Source organism: Anas platyrhynchos, chromosome 7 (genome assembly GCF_047663525.1).
Source record: "Anas platyrhynchos isolate ZD024472 breed Pekin duck chromosome 7, IASCAAS_PekinDuck_T2T, whole genome shotgun sequence".
In the NCBI taxonomy this organism is placed as follows: Eukaryota; Metazoa; Chordata; class Aves; order Anseriformes; family Anatidae; genus Anas; species Anas platyrhynchos.
The window spans coordinates 15,319,848-15,341,289 of record NC_092593.1 but is presented as its reverse complement, the minus strand read 5'-3'; the positions used below and the strand labels follow the sequence as shown (position 1 = coordinate 15,341,289).

Here is a 21,442-nt window from a genome sequence, read left to right as displayed (position 1 = left end):
ACTGCGGAATTGTAATTAAAGCATCACTGAAATAATTCTGTCTCTAGTAAAAGATCTTTGCATGAACACGAGATTTATAACCTGTTATAAAAACTCCAAGTCACGTGCACACTGCACAGGGACATAGCTTTGTAAGTCCTTACTAATTCCAGGCCAGTGTTGAATCCTCTTGCTTATTCTTAGTTACAAAGAAGTATATCCTGAGTTCTGGGCCTATTTTGTTCATGTTTCAAAGAATAAAATTAGTTATTAATTTTTAGAAGCAACTGTCACATCCTAAGCCACAAAGGGTTGATTTTTTTTTTTAATGACATTCTCCATTTTTACTGTTTCTTTTACTGGAGTAATTTATCTCCTTACATTCATAAGGTGTCTCCATTAATAAATTTAAGAAGTGCTTAGAGAAGATCTTTTAATCACAGAGAAAACTGTTTATGATAGCTGCCTGTCATTAATTGGTTTGCAAGCCTCGCACTCTGTGCTGAGGTTGCCCACAGAGGATTCTTACAACCACAAAGATCTTTAACACATTTACAAGCTGGATTCTGCAGGTAGGCAGACCACTACCACTTGAATGTAAATAAAATGTATTACACATTATCTATGCCCTAAATATTCACTTTACATTTAAAATTAAGTTTCTTGGTAAGGAACATTCTTTGTTTCAATCCCAAGCAGCTGGAACATGTTATCAGGAGAATGCAACAGCCCAGTTCAGGAACTGATTTACTTTTATAACAGCATTTGCCAAAGTACTGCTGTACCTTAGCACAGAACGCCCCTCCGTACAAAACACTCAGCTGCAAGGGCTCCTCCTCTCCAAATGGGTCATATCATACCTACAATTAAATTATCTGTGTTATATATTACCTGTGCTTTTTGAGGATATTAGAAAACAAAAATTAAACAGAGCCATGTTCAGGTTTAAAACTAACTTGAGTTTCCTACAAAATTTGAATGTAGCTGCACGTATTCATCTATTTTTATCCTGACTTCCTACAGGAATGTGGTTTACAGGACAAACTTTTGTTTCTTCTCTCTGCCTCCTTCCAAATAGATTATCAAATTCCTTTGCCCATTTAGAAACTCAAAAACCAACAAAGCTTTCAAATACTAATAAAATAATGTATGTTTAAAGAAATCTGGGGGTACATGGGGAGAATGCATATCCCAAGCCCTTGCACACAGAGAGGTGAAGCAGGGAAATTCAGCAGTTACCTTCCTGACTGGCAGCTGTTGTCCTGCCAAGCCAGCAAGCGTGCAGCTCCAGATGAGCAGCCGCCTGTGCTGCCTCTTGCACAGTAGGAGTGCACAGAAAGCTGAGGGAAGGAAGGATTTGGGTAACGAAGGATAACTCCTTAGCAAACCAGGCTTCATCAGTTCTGCTACTTGTGTTTTAGTTCTCACACCAGGCATTCATCTCCGGCCCCACTTTCATTACTACAAATCATCCAGTGAACACAACGACAAAACAGCAGTCTCCTGCTTCCGCGGATCAAATTGCTGGATGTTTCATCAGGCAAAGGAAATTCATTATGGTGTTTTCCAAGCGAGTCTTATGAGCAAACCTTAAAATAAAGCATTTAGGTGCTAACTCCCGCTGGTTTAACAGGAAGCTGGATTGCAGCCTCTGTGCCAAGACCTCCAGTTTTTCTGCTGTGAGCACGTACCCTGCCTCCAGTGCCCTCACCTAGGCCCATGAAAACAAACATCTCATCCAGGTGCAACTGGCAACACGGTGGCAAGAGGAGACAAGCTGTGTATCATCCAACACAGCAGATCTGAGCCTGAACCTCCAACTGAAGATACAAAGAATTGGTAGAACCTGTTGCATAGCTGTAACATGTTGCATCATTAGCAAGCAAACTAGTTGATGCAGGTATTAATCTGGAGGGTACAAGATACAGGAGGACAAGGTAGCTGGAAGAGCTTTCAGAGGGAAATACCTTAGGGCAACCCACTGCATTTTACTGCTCCAGCTGAAGTCTCAAATCATCAAAAAAATCAGCCCAATTCATTCTCAGCCAAGCTGTAAGTAGTATCACTACCAGCTCTGTATCAAAGGCCGCAGGGACTTTCTGAACTTACATAATGTTTTGGCATGCTTCAGCACAACACTGAATGACCATCACTGCTTAGATTGCCAGAGAACTGTGGCAGAGGAGTGAAAGTGAGTCACCCCCGTGATTAAAATTGGTGCATTTGCAGCTGTGAAGAAGGGCTCATGACCTCACAGATCTCAAATGGAGTTGCTGAAACAACCAGAGCTCTGGCTTGAAAGCAAATAACAAAGAAGACTAACCAAACATTGATGGTAATCTTGTAAAATGACAACTCCTCTGACTATTTAAGCATTATTATGCTCTTTAGTTATGCTTTGACTCAGCCTACAAAATACCTCTTCCAGCAGCATACCTCTATCCTAAACTTGAAACCAGCAGCTTCACAAACATTTCATGCCCTGTGTGTTTAAGATTCACAGCAAACAAGAGAAGCCTGGACTTTGATTTTATGGTTCTGCGAAACCTACGCAGCAAATTATCATTGGTTTTGTTTGCAAGCATGTGGATCAGGGTACAGAATAGAAAAAGCAAACTCACATGGTGCATGGAACATCACCAGCACAGATGAATGATCTTTTATAAACTTGTCGAAGTCTTCATCAGTCAGGTGATAAACTACATTTTCCTCATCTGCCCAGGGAGTCTCCGGAGCCTGTGGCTGAGGTGCCTGTGGGCTACAAGACAAACAGACACAGCTGAAAAGCAGCTCGTTGGTGCTAAGTAGTAATTTTAGCAAGCTGGATTGCAAGGAACCACCTTCGTGCAAACGTCCACATGGGTCTGACACACTAACCCTACTGAACAGCTTCAGTAATTCTTCCACTCAAAAGTGATAAATGCCAAAAGTCAGACAGAACTGGAAGAGAAAGGAAAAAAACCCACAAGGAGCTCACAAGGACAGATCAGAAATAGAAGAGGACAGAGTGAAGAGATAACTAGACTGCTTAGTTATTACATTATAAAAATCTGATGTATTTTTCTATTACTCTTTAGCCTCCTCAGCAGGATGCTTCCTTTCTTACAGCACTCACACTTAGTAGTTCACAGGAGTCATTGCAAATGAAAGAAAAAAGCAGTGAGTAGAAACAGCCAATCTAACCAGTCACCTTGAATACCAACAGAATATTGATTATAGGGCTGACAGAAAGGAGGAGTGGCAATGTCGGGACCATGAGTGAGCTGTGTGCAGTGTACACCAGGGCATTTACCCGGGAATTCATGGCATGGCTTTACCCTCAACAACCCTGTGACCTGGGGAAGCATCGTTATGTCCTCCCGTGACAGTGGGCTCACAGGCCTAAATCAGCAAAGCTACTCAAACTGCATGCTTAATCTAAAAGATAAGTGACGCGCTCCACTGAATTCCCTGTGATTGCACATGAGCTTAACCATCTTTGATGGCTCAGAGCCAGAGAGACTGCTCAAAGACACGTTGGAAAATCTGGAAATTGAACCTCAGTTGCTCTGGACCAGTTCAATTGCCCATCATTCCACTACACAAGTGCTCTTTCCTTTTATCAATGTACATTTGTAAGAGAATTTGGCATATGTGAACTAAACTATGCTAACTGACATTTTATTTATTAAAGTACTGCTCACATAAAGTACACCCAAACACAGGAACATTTGGAGCCAGACTTTGAAGCTACTTTATCCTTGCCAGGTGTAGTAATGAGTTCCAAATATCCCCCCAAATTCCCCAAATTCTTTGGCAAAGCACAAATCTGGATGTGGCCCCATCCCTGGTGAAAGCAGATTTACTATTTTTGATTAAAATGTATTATTGTGTTAGCTGCCTGGAACAAGGAATGGCAAACGGATGATAATTCATTTATTCTGCTTTGCTCATTGCTAGGCTGAAAGCCTAGTTTGATAAAAAGAAATCAGCAGAGATATACAGATTCAGATAGCAAGTTCTGTTGATGTAAGCAATGGGTCCAATCCAAGAATATTAAGCAATGTGTGCAAAGCTGCGATGCACACCTCTGATGCTGCTCATAGGATAAACAAACCAAAAAACAAACAAAGGTGGGAGCTGCACGAAGCCAAGCAGCCTAAACAGAAAAAGAGGTAAGTCCCTGTCTATGAGAGTTTACCACCTAAATGGCCCAGGAGACCCACAGCACAGGCAGAGTTGTGACAATTCAGGGGCTGTGTCACAAAACTGCCCAGAGAATCACTGTGCTTGCTGCCAAGCCTGTACGAAACAGCAATAATCCACAGGTATGCTGGCAGATGAAGTCTTTCCAGAAAATACCACGACACAATCAATTTGGTAGGGGAGCTGGTTTGAGTAGTTTGAGCATGATGAACACGGACATGCTGGCCACAAAGCACCAGAAGAAAGCTGTGTTCAGCAGAGCCCGGCATGACCTATTTCAGCAAGGAATTAGTAAAGCAGGGCACAGGATGTTTATTCAAATGGCCCACTTTAAAATGCTGTGCATGCTAATTAGCCTACACAGGAGTTGGTAAGAAGTACCTCAAAGCCTGGAGGAGACAACAAGCAAAATCTAAAATGTCATTTAAAACTGAGAGAAGGCACATCCAACGCCTGAAGACCAAAAATAGGATGACAGAAGTCTGGAAGAGATATCAAGAGCTAATTGAATTAAGAACAGAGAGCAAGTTCTTGATTTAATTGAGTAGTTAGGTGGTGCTAAGGAAAGGCCCAAGAGAAGTCCACAAAAACTGCGAGACAAACTAAGCAGCTATTGGAGGCAGCAAGGAGCTGTCTGGCTTGCCTACCATCCAGATCAATGCAGCTGTGTAAGAAGATGGATAAAAAAAGAATTGTATGTACAAGATAGCATCTCCCGTGTTAATAATGCTGTGTGTTGGAATAAGACTGTGATGGTTTCTCTCTATCACCCCATAAAACCATCTGAAACTCCACGAGATAGTAGCCAGTGCCTATTAGGAAGATAAGAGGGGTTAAGTACCTGTAGCCAGATGCATTAGGACACTTCAACACAAGAAAGAAGTGCCTTCATGAACTAACAAATGAAAAGGTGTTGGAACCCTCCAAACTAGTAGCTCTTGCTCTGAGGGAAAAGAATGTGAAAAACATCCTCTTCACAGTTCAAGTAATTCTAACCTTTGTTGTTATACTCCGCAGCCCCCTGCCCTAAATCAGCACAGATCAACCACTTTCAGCACTTAGCCATGAACATTTAGAGGTCAAAATACCAAGAGCAGCTAAGAGAAAACAGCTGCCTTTCTGTGGCGTCTAACTTGTGTCCACAAAAACCAGGTCATTTCATATGGCACAGTGTCTCCTGGATTCTCTTTCAAGAACATACGGACAAGAGCATGTGCACGCACAGCATAAACACACGTTGGTTCTCTTTGGCATGGACACTCTGGCAGTGCCATGCCCCTGCTGCTCAGCACACCTGCTCGGCTGACTGGCATCTCCTATCTGAGCAACTCCCTGCCTGACATGCGCAGCTTTGTCTTGGCAGCAGCCTCCACCCTATCCAACATCACTTCAGAATCACCTCTCCTTAAAAGTGACACAGCCTGGGGAACACAGAACTGCACCTGACACTCAGGGAGTTCAGAGACTGAGCATTAGATTTAGGATGTGGTCTTGGTGCCTAGCTAATTCATAGCCTATGCCTGTTCTGCTGTAGTTGTGTTTTCAGAAAAGGGAGCTAGCATCATTCCTCCTCAGAGGTGAGAGGACACTGCTCATGACACCAGTATCACAGGAAATCACAACAGCGATGATATTAAATTCTAGCTTGAGTTATCTGGTGAGAGCTTTAATATTATGCTGTTTTGAAATATAGAGTATACACCCTGCAGCTATCTAATTACAATCTTTGGCTTTCCTAAAGCCCCCACCATACCATTTGACTACTTATACTCCTCAGAGTAATGCAATATTATGCATGTAGCAGATTTACCCTCTATATACAGTATACAGTTTTAATTACGACATCAATTACTGGCAAAATTTAAGTACACATAATTTCTCAGACGTGCTTTCCTTAAAGTTGCATTTATTATACAAAACAGGAGTAAGAAGGCTACCACTCAGATCATCTTTTGGGAAGCTAATAAACATGCACTGAGCACTAAGTGAGGACAAACAGCTGTCTTTAGCTCTGGACTGCTGGAGTATCAGCCAAAGCCCACTGTGGCTTGTTAGCAGAGATTATCATTGGAAAGAGCTTGCAGCTGTTCTGCTTTGCTTCCAGTAGCTGTGTTCACTTGCTGTCACAGCACTGATAGAAAGGCACTGCATATTACAGGGATTATCTGGATATTACGTGGGCAGACGGGGAAAAAACTCACCCCAAACATCTAATGTTTCACACATGGAAGCCAAGAGATAACGACATCCTTGCAGAACTGAAAAGCATAATACGGTACAGGTGATGAAGTCACAGCCTTGCTCTGTGGGCTGATCATCTCCTCAACATTGCCGGAGTTGCCATCTTGATCATTAATTTCTGAAAGGCTGAATGGACTAAATGAAGCTTAAAGACTACACCTAAATCTCTTCTCTTTGATCCACAGGGCAGTGCTTGCTTTCACTGTTTGTACCTCCTGAAGCCAACAGGAACACCGCTGGCACTACGTTTGCAGGTCCCCACCTTGAACCACCTAGCCTACCACTGCTGAAGCCCCTGGGCTACCTGCAACCCTTCCCGTGTCCCCAGCGTAGTTCCATTGGGGCAGTAAAACACATTTATTTTATTCCAATTTTGCTAAGCCATATCATCACAATAGTTTACAACTTATATTCACATAATTTAAAGATTACTTCTTCACATAATTCACATAATTTAAAGATTTACAACTGTAAACAGATGCCTTTAGGTAGAACAGGAGACTTTCAACACCGCTTCAAGTCATAACGGGAAACAAGCTTTGTAAAAATGACTAGCAATCCAGGGTGCTAGTTTCTACTGTGTCACCAGAAAACACGGAATATTCCATCTGAAGGTTAAGGAACTAATGAGAACTGTATACTTGGCACGTACGTTTTAAATAAAACAACCAAAGTCACACCTTTTGGGAGGTATTAAATTTAGGCACCCAAGATCATTGGAAATTTAAGTTGGCATTTTTAACGACGCCAAGATCTGTGCATCTGCATTAATTTTGGTCCATAGTCAGTACCCTATTACATATGAAATGCAATTGTAAAACACAAGACATGCCTAACGTTTGTTTTTTAGCATGCAATCTCTCTGTGCTAGTTTAGCCAGTCTCAGAGGGGTAGTTTTGTTTGCTCTTTTGAGCAGAGGGAATGAGGGAGAGGGATGGCTGATCCTAAACCATTACATTCTGTAAATAATAAAAGGTACATAAAAGGTGGAGTGTATGAAGTTCAGTGCCTTACTTTTTCAGCCACTCTGCTATATCTGCTGCAGTAGCACCATAGTTCTCAAAGTGGAACAGGAACTTTCCTTTCCTATTAAAGCAACAAAACAAGGTTTAGTGCTTGCCCTGAAGATAAGAACATGCAATTATAGTCAAGTGTATGATTTCTTAAATAGTAGCAAACCATAACTGACTCAAAATAGCAGATTGTAGGATATCCACGGACATTGTATTCTTCCTTTATCCTTTCAAATTCAGCAGAGTAAACATTCATCCCCGCAAGAACCTGAAAAAAACAGAGCATAATTATATTGATTCTTACAATACAGTAGTAACAACATGACTTCTAAAGAGCAGTAAAGCCAGCTAAACTCTGTGCAGGTTCTGATTTCACTCATACTGCTGTAAACCGAGGGTGACTTCATAAAAGTCAATGAAGCGCTTCTGATTTTGACCAAGGAAAAACAGAGCAATATTTGAGCCTAGCCCACAGAAAGCACAAACCATTCAGCCTGTCATGTACTCCTTGCTCTCACAGCACCTCCATTTCCTTTTATTCACCCCCTAACAGAAATACCAAAAGGGCATTCTCTGAATCTCACTAGTAGTTTAAAATACAAATCTGCAAAGAGAGCACAAGTCCAACTAGAATTCTTTCTTCTTGTGCATGTACATGGCTTGGTTCACATCCAAATGTTAACAAGGACACAAAGAGTTCTAGCCACATTTTTTGGTTTAAAATCTCAGCTAACGTCCAGAAAGTCTGCCTGACCAAGCACTGACTTTATCCCAGTTCAAGAGTGTGCTGAATGGCAAGGGGGAAAAAAAAAATCAGCATTACTTTGATGTAAAACATTCTCCATGAGCCCAGGAAATGCCACATGGCATTTATATACTTTAAATGTGTTAACTTACCTGATTGGCAGGCTGTAATGACAGTTGAAACAGCCTTTTCTTACAGATATTGAAAGATGGGCATGGGAGCACAGCAACTTTTCAGACTGGTAAGTGAAACAAAAAGCTTCCCTTCCCTTTCTTTACCTCTGTCCCAGCCCACCCTCCACACCAGCAATCCACTGCAAGCTTCAAGCTCAGGGCTCCTGTGCCCTCTCCAACTGTCCTTCAAAGACAGTTTTCAAAAGACTTTTGACCTGAAAATTTGAAGATAGGACTAATTCTGAGGTTCTGTGGGTTTGAGATTCACACTGAGGTTGTTCTGCAGTCAAACCTTCAGCCAGTTGCTGAGATACAACTTCAAGATTAACTTAGTTTTAATGGCATTGACAGCTTAAATCATTTTAGCAGCAGGGTTTTAATCCTAACACCTCCTCCTTCCCCCTCCAAAAACAGGATTTTCTCCTTCCAGCTGAAATATCACATCAGAATTTAATACCAGGTTCCTGACTGCAACAAACTGCATAGACCAACCAAATGTGCTAGGAGCCAGCATGAAATAAATCTTAAAGCACAAAATCCATGTTTGAAGGTCAACCTTTTCTAGTAGCGTGCTGGAAAGTCACAAGAAGATGCTTTGTTTTCTCTCGCCTATCCTGAGAAAGGATAAAGGAAAGCTACCTCAGAGGAGAGGAGTACAGAAATAAGATTTATACTGGCTGGTCACATCTCTTGCTTTGAATTTTCCTTGTAATTCTAACAACCAGATTGACTTCATTCATAGGAGATACTAAGGCCCAGTTCTCCCCTTCTCTTATACTTTATGTCAACTCTTGAGGATAGGTAAATTCAATAGGATCAAGATGCATCAGTTGCTTTACACAGTGAGAACTGGCTTCATTAATTCCCTGCTTTACACCAGCCTACCAGATTTAAGATTTGCCAAGAACTTTCAAAAAAATTCCTAGGTTTTACATTAGCATTTCCAGCCACATCTACATCTTCTGCCAGATTGCAGTGATTGATTTGGGTCAAGAACGTGGATTCATTCTGGTGTTCATACACTGTATGAAGCATAAGTGACCAAAAGTCTATTACAATAGGTTTCATTTTTAAAAACAAAAGTTACTGCTTTAGCTGGCCTATAATCACACAATCATGTATCATCAAGGCTAACAGGGACCATCAAAATATACCTTCTACCCAGTCAGGATCCTCCCTCTATACCTAAGCTTCTTCTGCCAGATGTTTAGCTAATTGTCTTTTAGCAAATGACTGAATAACCCTGACTTCAATTGAAGTCCACTACCTCCTGAAATATCCACAGCAAACACGAAGATCAGTTAATTTCTTTCACCTCTGCAGTGACATTTGACTTACTGCAACACTTTACCTGCTCCCCACCAAGCTACCTGTATCTAAATTGACTTTGAACCTTTGCTAGCTGGTCATATCTTCTAAGCTTCTGACTTCTGTTCTCCTGCGACTCTCCCATCCTGCTACTTGATGGAGCAGAGCTAGGGGAATCTCTTGTGCCAGGGATAAAATAAACCATCCTCTTCTGATGTGGACCCACTCTTTTTGGTTTGTGCTAGGGTTAATGGAATAGAAAACTCTAAACTTAACATAATACTGAACCATACAGTCTTCCTCTCAGCAACTACAGCAAGATGGGACCAGTCCCAAAAGAATATAGCAACCAACGACAGACACAGTTCACCTTTTCATTTTTATGACCTACTAAATAGGCAATACTATATTTCATTTTCCTGCTATATAGTAGCCATAATCACTTTTAACCCTGGCACATCCTGACAGCTAACAACAGGTCTGATTGAAATGCCAAACCTTCAGCTCATCCAAAACAATCATAAACTTTCCAGCAATGCCTGATCTGGAGGTCAACATTGCTCTCAGGCACCCCATGGATAATTTATGATGGGTACAGCAGAGTTAATTTTAGAAATGGCAAACCGTGTACACATCCCACTCAGGAAGCTAACTAGGTCAGATTTAGATGAACAGATTGATATTTGTGAAAGACACTGGTGACAGTGGCATAACTGGACTTTCCTCTGAAATAAACCTGCACTAAAAACACTACAAGTGCAAAACAGCACCTCTGACCAGTGCCAGACCCATGAGCTGGGCAGGATTAGCCTAAGCCTACCTAAACTCTTTCCTTTCTTTCTTGGAAATTATCAAACAAAACAGATCTAGAGTTTAAATTCTCTGGTTTGAATTTAATAAAAACAGAACTACATGTGGACAAGGGATAATTGCAGGAAAATAGCGTTTTGCAGCATGCCCTCTCTCTGGCAGTACGTGTGTAGGTGTTTCTTTATGCTTCAAATTCCTGTCCACCCCACGCCTTGTGATAGACCTGCTGTGCAAGACAGGAGTGCCTTCCCCCAGAAAACAGCACACCCTCCACAGAAGGGAGAGGAATTTGCATGCTGCCTGGCTGTATGGAAGCACTCCTGAAAATATCTTATTTAGGACATAGTAAAGCCTTGAAATCTGAACAACTCCCACTGCTTTCAGCCCTAAGCAAACAAGGATTTAGAGAAAAATTTAGAGAAAACACCTTGAAAAACAACTAGCTGAGAAAACATGGGGTAGTCCAAGGGCTCTCAGTGCTCATGAAGTGCACTGACCAGAGCCGCCCCAGAGATGAACTTCATCTTTTCCTCACCACGTGCTGCCTCTCTTGAGGAAACTTATAACCCAAGTGATTCAACAGGTAGAATCAGACCAAATCCAGCCAAAGCCATGGAACAACAATCCCATTTCTGTGTCACTCAAGTGTTATTGGTATTACATAAATTATACATAGTGTATTATAAAAACATGACTTGGAAAGTGTCTTCGTCTTGCTTAGAGAGATCAATATGCCTTATTAGTACAAACAGAGAACCAACTTATTGCAGCTGCTGCAAATTGATTTTATTAGGATCAACACTCGCTTTTATTTTAGCCTGGTATAAACACTAACTTTGTTGACAAAGCTATAGCAATGCTTATGCATGTAACGCTTATGCTTACTTGTTAGGAGGATGATCAAGAAAACGTACAGTAATCCCCCTCCCATGACACTGTGATTCTCCACTGAGCAAGTGGATTAATTATTACTCTAAGGGCATCCATACTTGAGTTGAATAAGAAACATCAAGCCAAAAACTGATCAAACCCAAAATGGCAAATATTTATCTGTACAAAAACGAGCTTAAGACGACTATAAATTCACCAAACAGAAGCTAGACAAAGCAGTGTCAGAGCCCACTTTTCCCTGACAAAAACTACATACTAGATATAAAAGGCAAGTGAGTAAATGCCTCATTATGCTAAGTTTTAATAATAGCAAAAAAAAGGAGATAATCCTGAGCGAATGTGGAACAGCATCATTCATTTTTGGCTTTGTTTCAACTTGTTTAAAGATTACCCAGTTCAATAAATATTTGTTTTTAAATATTCAATAAATTGTTAAAAATATTCTCTTAAAAAAAAAAAGATTTTTTAAATATAAATCTTATCTTCTCACTTACATATTTACCCTTCAGTTCTGTGGCTGCCTGCTGATAAGACGGCATCATTCTCTTACAAACACCACACCCTGATAAAAAAGAAATTGTGTCAGTAACATGCCAACAACTCCATTCAGATTCTTCTACAGGATCCGTGTTCCAAAGCATACCACTATACATGTTTTTATATACAATAATTCTTTAATGAAATTCCTTATTTATTCCACTAAGTGATTATATTATTATTTTCAAAGGATGCTACATCTTATTATATGCTGCTATTTTTGCTATTTTTTCATGCTGCTCAGCTTCATATTCATTTCTTTTCCTAGTTTTGGAAAGAGCAACACCATTTTACGTTCCTAAGGCTCTGGGCTGAGCTCACAGTGGAATGCAAGATGAAAGATGTTATGCTCATCAAGCCAAACCAAAAAGCTTTGTGCATTTCGAACGGGCACTCTAGTGACTGAGAAAGTCAGAATATGGTCTTTAATCAGGGGGGCGATGGGGGTGTACTTCAGATTCATCTCAGTTTAACAGGTCTTTGAAACTCATTTGAGACATCTCCTAAACACATTAAGCAGACATCAAAAGTTAAGCCATGCTCTGTTAATGGAGAAGACGATAACTCAGGGGAAGCAACAGCCCTTGTAAAATACAAGAACTTTATGTGCTGAGGAAAAGACAAATAGTGAGTGAGGAAGACTACATGCATAGCTGGAGCACACTAAGAGCTGCTTGATGACGCTCGAGTGCTAAGCAGATTAGCAATAAATCACCTTGTAAGCAGCAGGTTTCACCCTTGCCAAGTAAAATATGTGCACGCACACTGGGAAGAGAGGGACTGCAGACAGCATGAAAGGAAGCTGTGGCCATCCACTTCAGACACTTAGTACAGAAACCCATGGTCCACCATGGGATAGCAGTCAATACTATCTTCTGGTAAAGAGAGAAGGGTTTTGGAAGTATCTTCCATAAAGGAGAAACATATTTTGCAACCACTGGTTTAGGACCACATCAGCATGCCTAAGAGGAACATTATTTAATCAGAGGAAAGAGAGCTCATTTCTGTGGTCTTTCTCCCTTTGATCTCTCCACTCAAATTGCCAGTGAGGTCATTAAATTAGTGCTGTGTCAAATGATGATTTCTTGGTGGGCACAGACCATTCATCTGGGGTCCACTGAACTCTCAACTTCATCCAAACCACTGGAACAGCATCAAAAGATACGAGCTGTTAACACCATCTTCTGGATCCTCAACTTCTGTTGTCTTTAACAGGCCCTAAACTAGTGATCTCCCCCACTTTTCCTCCTGAACCTCTTACCACTCCCTGGACTTTCTCCTGGAGTACAGAGGCATACCAGCCTCCTCCCACAGCCACCACCCCACCATCCTTCCACTCCCATCCCAGCCCTGCCACTGCCTTGGACTCCTTGCTCCCAAACCCACTGCAGTGGGACCTCTCCTACCCATTAACTTCTGCACTACACCGTTCAAGACTGTCAAGCCACATACGTTCCCATGCAGACATACAAGACAGACAAAAAAACACTCCTTTTTCTTCTGCTCTTTTTCTTGTATTGTGACTCAGAAGTGGGATTTTTAATTAAACACGTACTAATTTTTCCACTAGGTAACACTTGCATTTTTAAAACCCTGTTTTCAATAACATTTTAAACAGCTCCTTTTTGTTGCCAAATGCAGACCATCTTCTGCAGGAGTCTCCTTTGGCAGAGTTAACCATAAGTAAATCTGAATGCCTGTAAGTATACCTAATTTTTCATATTTAGTGCTGTCTGACTTATAATATAAAGTCCAAAAGTACAGTGAATGGTCTCCAAATGGCAGGTAATATCTTCCAAGGAAAAGGCATGCTTTTACTCTGAGTCGTTTCACCCAGACCAGGCATTCCTGAAATATTAAAGGAACTACATTTAAGTTTGCAGTCGCTTTCATCTCCCTCTGCAATAGTATGTAATGAAAGAGCCCATTTCCTATGAATCTGCCACAATGAATCTAAACCCTCTGCTTCCAGCCAAGCTGAGAAAGAATGCAGCCGTCTTCCCCATGCCTTCCTAGACAAAGGCTCCAACAACCTCTCCTGCCAAAGACCCTCCACCTCACAAGCAAGGAAATGAATCCCTTTAGTAGCCAGCCTCAATTTGCTGCTCCCAGGTACGAACATTAACGCCCATGTCAGAAGACAGCAACCTGCAACTCCAGCTTCCCCAAGTCTGTATTTTAATAAAACTGCTGGACGTATTCTGTCTCAAGTGGAGCAGGAGTAAGAAAAGAAAAATTGGATAAGAACCAAATCAGAAGGTCTCGTGTGTTAAATAAAAGATGAGGGAGTTAAGAAACGTGAAATCAGAGGGGGGAAAAAAAAACACCTTACAAGTAGGCTTCCTTCACAGCAGTTTAGAAATCAGCAAAAAGTATTATAGCACTGAAGACTAGCAGGTGTTTTGCCACTTCAAAAGAAGAGAAACTGGAAGGAGGAGGGCTTCTGGGGGAACGGTTCAAAGAGAACGAAGGGCTAGATAAGGCACATTTCAGGAAGAGACTCAGTTGCGGAAAAACAATTATTCATGATACAGGTAAACTGCGACAGCTCTCCGCAGCAGGACGCTCCCTGAGGGGGCGATTTGCAGGCAGAGCGGGCGGATCGCCCCCCGCCGACACCGCGGCGGCCATGGCCGCTGGCGCTCTCCACACGCCAGGCCAGGCCGCGCAGGCCCGGCCTGCTGCAGAGTGTGAAGGCACCGCGCTGCTGCTAATTTAATTAAGGAAAAAAACATCCTCTGAGTGATGCAGCAAGCTAAGTCTTGGGCAATTCTGGCCATCTTGGTTGTACACAGATGAGACTGAAAAAGGTAGAATGGTGTTTCAGGCAATAATTACCAGAGAAAATACACTGAAACAGGAGATAATCCTGCCACGGGATGCTCATTTTAAAAGAGAAACAAACAGCAAATTGGTAGCAATGCCTCACATCAATTTCACAACCAGGACAGTGCCGGGAGGCTTTTCCAGCTTAGGTCACACATTCATTCCTTTCTCATGGCTGCCCTGCTTTCCAGCTGAGCAACAACTCCAGCACAACAATACTTTGTTTTCAAGAACTGGAAAGCCTCTTATATACCTGTCATCAGAAAATGTGAAGAAGCAGTTGTAAATTTGTAAAATTAAGGAAGAAGCAGCCAACATGATAACAAGATCAGAGCAATGCAGTGTCAAGGTCGCAAAAGAAATGCGGTGACTCCGACATGCTCTCCTCTTTCCTTCCTGCCACCCTCCCAATTAAACTCCGTTTGTATTCAGGATACTCCTGCCAGTGACAGCAGAAACACCCAGGGTGCCTCCTGGATGGAGCAGGAGAAGTATTCCTGCTCTTGACCACTGCACTGTGGTTCCCTCTGCACCCAGTTACCGAGAACAAATAGAGCTTCTTTCAACTGCATGGTCTCCTCCAGAGATCTTTCGTGTGTAACCACTTGTCTTATGCCGTGGTCCAAGGTACAAAAGAAAAAAAGCACGTACAATGTTCATTTGCACTTCCAGCAAGAAGCACTGAGGGACTACACCCCCTCAGAAAGCTGCATTAACACTAATGTGCTCAGCATATCATGCTTCTACTACAATGCACATCTAGAAAGGACAACCGGTAAAGAAATTACATAAGGTAACCCACCACATGGATTTCAATGATAAAGATGGGACAAGAGGGTGTTAGTAAAGCACAGGTGAAGCTTCCAGTCAGCCTTGGACATACCTCGGTGAAGAAAGAAACAAGAAGTGAAAGGACATGCTGGATTACTTACACGGGGCATAGAACATCATCAGAACGGGTTTGTCTTCCTTCTTCAGAAGCCTTCGCAATTCCTAGCGAACGAACCAAATAAAGTAAAAACAATCTTAGACAAAAATGACATCTCTTATTGTGACTTGTGTTAAAACTTTTAAAAGTCAATATAAATGTTAATAGAACACAGGCTCATTTCTCTGGGGGAAAAGAAGGGTCATACTTACTAACAGACAACACTTGAGTTGCTTCTGCTTGCTCAACTGTAACTTGAAAGGAGCTGGCAAAACTTCTCATAGACACAAATACCCACTAAATATTGAAGACTAGTATCTTTGGTGTTAAGATGTGGAAATTGCACCGCTTGATCAATTTTTAGTTCAGAACCTGTGACTGGAAACATTTTCTTCCTTGATCCATCCAAAAAATGTATTCTAACTCGAGAAGTCAGACTCAATAATAAACTAAAGTTCAGTTGCCACACTATGAAACCTGGTCAGGGCTATGAGAGGCCATGAGAATAGATTTTTCAGTACCAGCATGGTGGAGAAATGAGATGAAGTTTTCAAATTGAACACAACCCTTGGAAGACTTATAATAGAGTACAGAAGGTGAACATTAAAAATTAATCTTCCTACAAAAACCTAATGTCAAAATAACTATTTCTAATATTAAAAATGAAAGCTAGAAAATTGAAAAGGCCCTTTACGAAATACCAGCGAGGGTCCAATCAATTAAAGTTTTAAAAATCAATAGGCTAGAAAACTAATACAAAAGACCAAGCTGATTATATTAGAGAGAAAATCATGGGGAGCTCTGTGGTGGCACTGGCTTTTTAAGGTAGTTTTTATCTTATTTGCGGCTTTCCCACTTGCCATGGTAGATGATTACTGTACAAGGTTAAATCACTCCAGATCTGGATCCTGTTCCTGCCTGCTGCAGAGACTTCCTGAGATGACCTCAGGCACATGAGAGCATCTAAGCTTTAACTTCGACAACCTGCAGTTGTAAGAACAGCATTTTACCTCCTACTTGCCTCCTGCAGCAACTGCATCTTGGAAGCTGCTACACTTACTGAGACAAACAGGTCTCTTCCACCCTAACATCCACGATGCTTTAATGCTTGCTGTGTGGCTGACAGACTAATATTATGACCACACAGGGAAGAAGAAGGAGGGAAGCAGGAGACGTTGCTCTGTGGTTATTACAAAACACAGGCTTTGTCACGTCACAGTTTGGGTGCTTTAATCTTCCCTTCCAAAAGATATAATGGTGCTTCACTAAGAGTTTAAACAAACATGCACACTCCTCACATTCCATATATTTATAAAACATACAGAACATTTCTCCAGCTGAAGTACCTTTTCACTGTCAATATGCACAATATCTTTGGCTTCAGGATCTTCCTCCCACAGCGGCGCACCTTCTGGATCCTTGAGAAAGGCCACCATGGACTGTAATAAACGGGAAAAAAAAAGTTTTTAAAGCAAAATGAATGAGAACCACCAGACTCCAATCTCAAATCCATGCTGTCATGTGAACCCTATCCAATTAGGACCTTTGTTTTTCCATTTTTATACTCATCTGCTATAGTGGAGATGAAAACCAATCTCCTATTGCAGAACCAAGTGATGTACTGTCGTATACCTTCCTCAGAACTGATATGCCAACTTACCAGTGCCTGCTTCCACTATAGAACTGGGGAAAACACATGGAGGTGGACCAACATATAGACAGAAGCTTCAAGGATCCTTCAGAGAAATCTTTCAATGGTACTAGATCTGTAATACTTCCACAGCTACACGCTGGCTTATTATAAAAGATTTCTTTTCATGTAGAGGTCAGGCTTCCACGCCCTTCACAGCATCTGAGTAACTTTTGCATCCAATAGGACCAGCTGGAGGGCACACTGTGAGCAAAAGCAATGAACTCCAAACTTATAAATCAAATTGCTCATTTGGTCAGAGGAAAAATAATCCACCAGTAGTTTCCCCTATGACCCGTTTACCTAGAAACCGCAGTCACTGGATTTTTAAGTAGGAGTGTTGCAAGCTAACATGACAAGAGAAGCAGGAAATGTGAGACCCTATGGTTCTGCAGCTCCCATATTTGACAAGCAGAATACTTTCTCAAGCTTACTTTATAACTGCTCTACCTGACAGACATACAACCAACAATTCCTGTGCTGGCAGATCACAGATATCCTCTTTATCACAAAGAAATAGTTCCTACTGATTCTGATTTCACACTGAGCCTGAGGGAAACTCCAGCCCTCTGAAGTCAGAGACATTCTCCATGGAATTCAGCAGAGCAGCATTGCCCCCCATTTCCAGCTGTACGTAGGATCAGCTGGATCACTTATCCTCAGATGTCTGTACTCTAGGAAATACAATACTTGCATTTCCATGCTCATTCACGATTCAGATTGCTTTTCACAATTCAGACTGCTTTTTCTTTCTCTGTGGCACTGCTTGTAGGTACTCATCCAGTCCCTGACAGGAACCCTGCTACACCAGCCACACAGTGAGGTCTGAGCAGAAGGTGTTGATCTCTTCTGTCTGGTGACCAATCAATAGGAGTCAAGGGAGCAGCATGGAGATGTACCTGGAGAGGTTCAGGCTGCATGGTTCTTTACCAAGAAGAACCTTGAAGAGGTTCTTCACCAAGAGGGAGGTCAGGCTCCTCAGGGAAGCGGTCAAGCACTAAGCCTGCTGGAGTCAAGAAGTATTTGGACAATGCTCTTATATGTGGTTTGATTCCAGGGCGGTACTGCATGGAGCCAGGAACTAGACTCGATGATCCTTGTTGGCCCCTTCCAACTCAGGATATTACACGATTTTATGATTCCCTTCATTGTAAGAGTTAAGTTGATGATGACACTACAGCAGTAAGCAAACTTTACTTGCAGTCCAAGCAAAGAAAGTCATGTGAGAGCATTCATTAAAGCCTTTATCAGCCATGGGATATTCTGCCAAACCAGTTCCTGACGGAAGACCAGAGCTGAGTATATGTTAACACACACCAAGAGCATCCATCTTGAAGTCCACCTTTGTAAGCCACCTTCTCAAGAGCAGGTTAGCAGCATACCTGGTGACACTTGTCACTGCAACAGTCCCAAGAAACATTTTTGCCACCTCTCTGCCTTGGGTAGGGCTGCTCTGGTACAATACCCAAACAGCTTATCAACAGATAGTGCAGCTCAGCTCATTTTCCTGCATCGCAACTGGTACTACAGAGCTTGGGAGGATTCAGAGCTTACAGCAGGATTCATTTATGGCATTAATGTTTCTGTCTACTCGCTTAGCTAATATTGAAGAGATTTGTCTGATCATAAGAGGCAGCACGTATTAGTCACTAGACAGCAAGCAAAGCACTTAATGTACCCAGTGAGAAGACCTAAGGGGTTAGGTAGTAGTGTTGGGACCACAAACACTTTGAGTAGAAGAAATTTGTTTTCATACGGCATTAGCAGAGAAAGAAGCCAGCTAGAAGAAATTCAAGTAATTTATAATGCAGTTATAGTTGTAAAAAAAATTGAAAACTAAAGGCATTAGCATCCCAAATGATGCTGTAAGAAGACAGTAACATATGGATAAAGGAGAGAAGGACAAAGCCAGGGAGATATTCCACATTTCCGAACACCTCATCAAGTTCTGCTTGCACTCAGTCTGCACAGACCTCAAATATATACTGGCTGGGAGGAGAAAGGGGTCAACATTTTAAACAGCTAATGAGTCCGATTGACTCCGTTAGTTTCAAGAATTCCTAAGTGCCAAGTTCAGTGATGTAGAAACAGATGCGGTTAGAGGACGGGGGATTAAAGAGATTTAATTCTTGCAGCCTCTCCCTCTCAGCCAAGAAAGAAAAAAATTAGATGTGTAATGTCTTCTGGCAGGAGCAGGCAGTACGGTGCCTTGCACTCATTACTCCACTCTGTGAAGAGCACTTCCTGCACCCTTTTAAATGGGAAAGAAAAATCCCCACAAACAAACCACGGTGCTGTCTAATCACAGAAGAGCAGTGGTCCCCAGGCTGCTGGGTTAGAGACCTGAGCAAAGTCCAGGCCACAGCACAGCAGCCCCCATGCTGAAGGACCAGCTACACTCCTGCCCTGCCGTGATGGGGTCAGGACCTGCTTTGACACTGCAGCCCCGACAGAGCCGTGCTGGGCTGTAACCTGCTGCCTGAACCCCTGCAACAGCTTTGAACCTCGAACACCAATTCAGCACAACACAGGATGTGTCTTTGTCCAGCATACACTGCAAGTTTTAATAGCACAATAGCTTGCTATCATTTATGGACTCACATTTTAACCTGAAAAAAATAAATATGGAAACATCCCTGCACATTTCCCTCCTTTTCAGTAATGCAGTAGAGATGCTTGTAAAACTTCCCATGATTTCATACACACACACCCTCCTACAGGAGCAAACTTGAAAAGGATACAGAGTTTACAGCAGGTCTAATTTATTGGGTTAGTCTATTCCCTTTGCTAGTACTGAACAGATTTATACTTTAAAGATTTTCTTCCATTTTAGAAAAAGAGTGAAACTCCCTTGTACTTTACCCTGCAGAAAAGGCTTCAGCAAATTATAGATACAGCCTGGATACTGGTTGTATGGCACTACAGTGGATTAGGACACAGTGTGGCTAAAGCAAATAATTAAGGTCAGAAAGCTATCTAACCTCAGGTCTCCAACAGCAGCTCACTACAAATAACTGGGGGAAAAGCTACACTAGCACCTTTCTTACATAGCATGCATGGTATGGGCTCTCAATCTCTGGCAAAAAGTAATTAAGTTCATGGACTCTGCACCAGCTATTGTATTTGTACCTCTGTTAGCTACCAATGGATCTATACTTTATGACTATCTAATACTGCTTCTAAGACTTTCAAATTCTTAGCTTTCAGAACATATGGCTTTGAGTTCCACAACTACTTTTTTTTTTTTAAACACAGCAGACTTGTTTCAAATCAGCTGCCTCAAAATGCCACTGCTCGCACTGAAGTTTTGAGGTGAAGCAGGTAATCATCCCATTCTTCAAGATACTCACAGTCATATAAACACCTGTCACAATCACCTTCCAGTGCCCTTTTTCCAAGCCCAAGAACCCTCAATGTAAACATTCAAGCCACTGATAGTTCTCATCATCCTCACTGCCCTTCTGCAGTACTTCCATACCTTCCACGCAGTGGGGCAACCCGAAACACGTACTAGATGCAAAAACCCAGTGGACACAGATGGTGGAGTGACATTTCCTCTTCTACTCTCTGCTCCTTCACTAGACTTTTAAAACTACTGTTCAGCACAGGGGCAATATTTTCAGGCCACCTACTGTCCTGGCTGGTAATTCAGAACCTAGCCTGCCATTACTCCAGCATATTTGGAGCTGTGTCCCTTCCTTCCCTCACACGTTCATTACCCCACAAGTTCTAGCTTTCATATTGACAAGCCACTTGGTATTGCAAGAGCCTTCCCAACCCTTTTAATTTATTTTTTTAAAGCTATTTCTAAGCATTTTACATCACCAAACTTTGCTACCTTGCTATCCACCCCCTTGACAAGACACACGAACAGCTCCGACCCTAACAAAGGTCTCAGCAGCAGGAGGTTCTGAGCACTAATGTCTCCCCCACTGTGAACACTGAACTACCATTTATTCCTCATTTTTCTAGGAGTTAACCCACAAGGACATCTCTGGTAATTACATAAGGGTTTAGTTACTCCAAGAAATGAAGAGCTTTTCTTAAGATTCCGTGTACACTATCAGCTGGATCAGCCGTATCTATGAAATTGCCGATTATTTCAGAAGAATCCTT

General features: G+C 41.9%; 1 protein-coding gene across 1 annotated transcript in view; it reads right to left on the bottom strand.

Annotated features, from left to right (window-relative positions):
- Nucleotides 1–21,442, bottom strand: part of PDIA5 (protein disulfide isomerase family A member 5) — a 97,883-nt gene that overhangs the window by 46,531 nt on the left and 29,910 nt on the right. The window contains exons 6-11 of the mRNA XM_027461140.3: nucleotides 16,983–17,075; nucleotides 15,641–15,701; nucleotides 11,840–11,907; nucleotides 7,595–7,686; nucleotides 7,420–7,491; nucleotides 2,601–2,737 (exon numbers count right to left, since the gene is read on the bottom strand). Of these exons, the coding sequence (XP_027316941.1) occupies nucleotides 2,601–2,737; nucleotides 7,420–7,491; nucleotides 7,595–7,686; nucleotides 11,840–11,907; nucleotides 15,641–15,701; nucleotides 16,983–17,075 (523 nt within the window). The remainder of the gene's footprint in view (nucleotides 1–2,600; nucleotides 2,738–7,419; nucleotides 7,492–7,594; nucleotides 7,687–11,839; nucleotides 11,908–15,640; nucleotides 15,702–16,982; nucleotides 17,076–21,442) is intronic.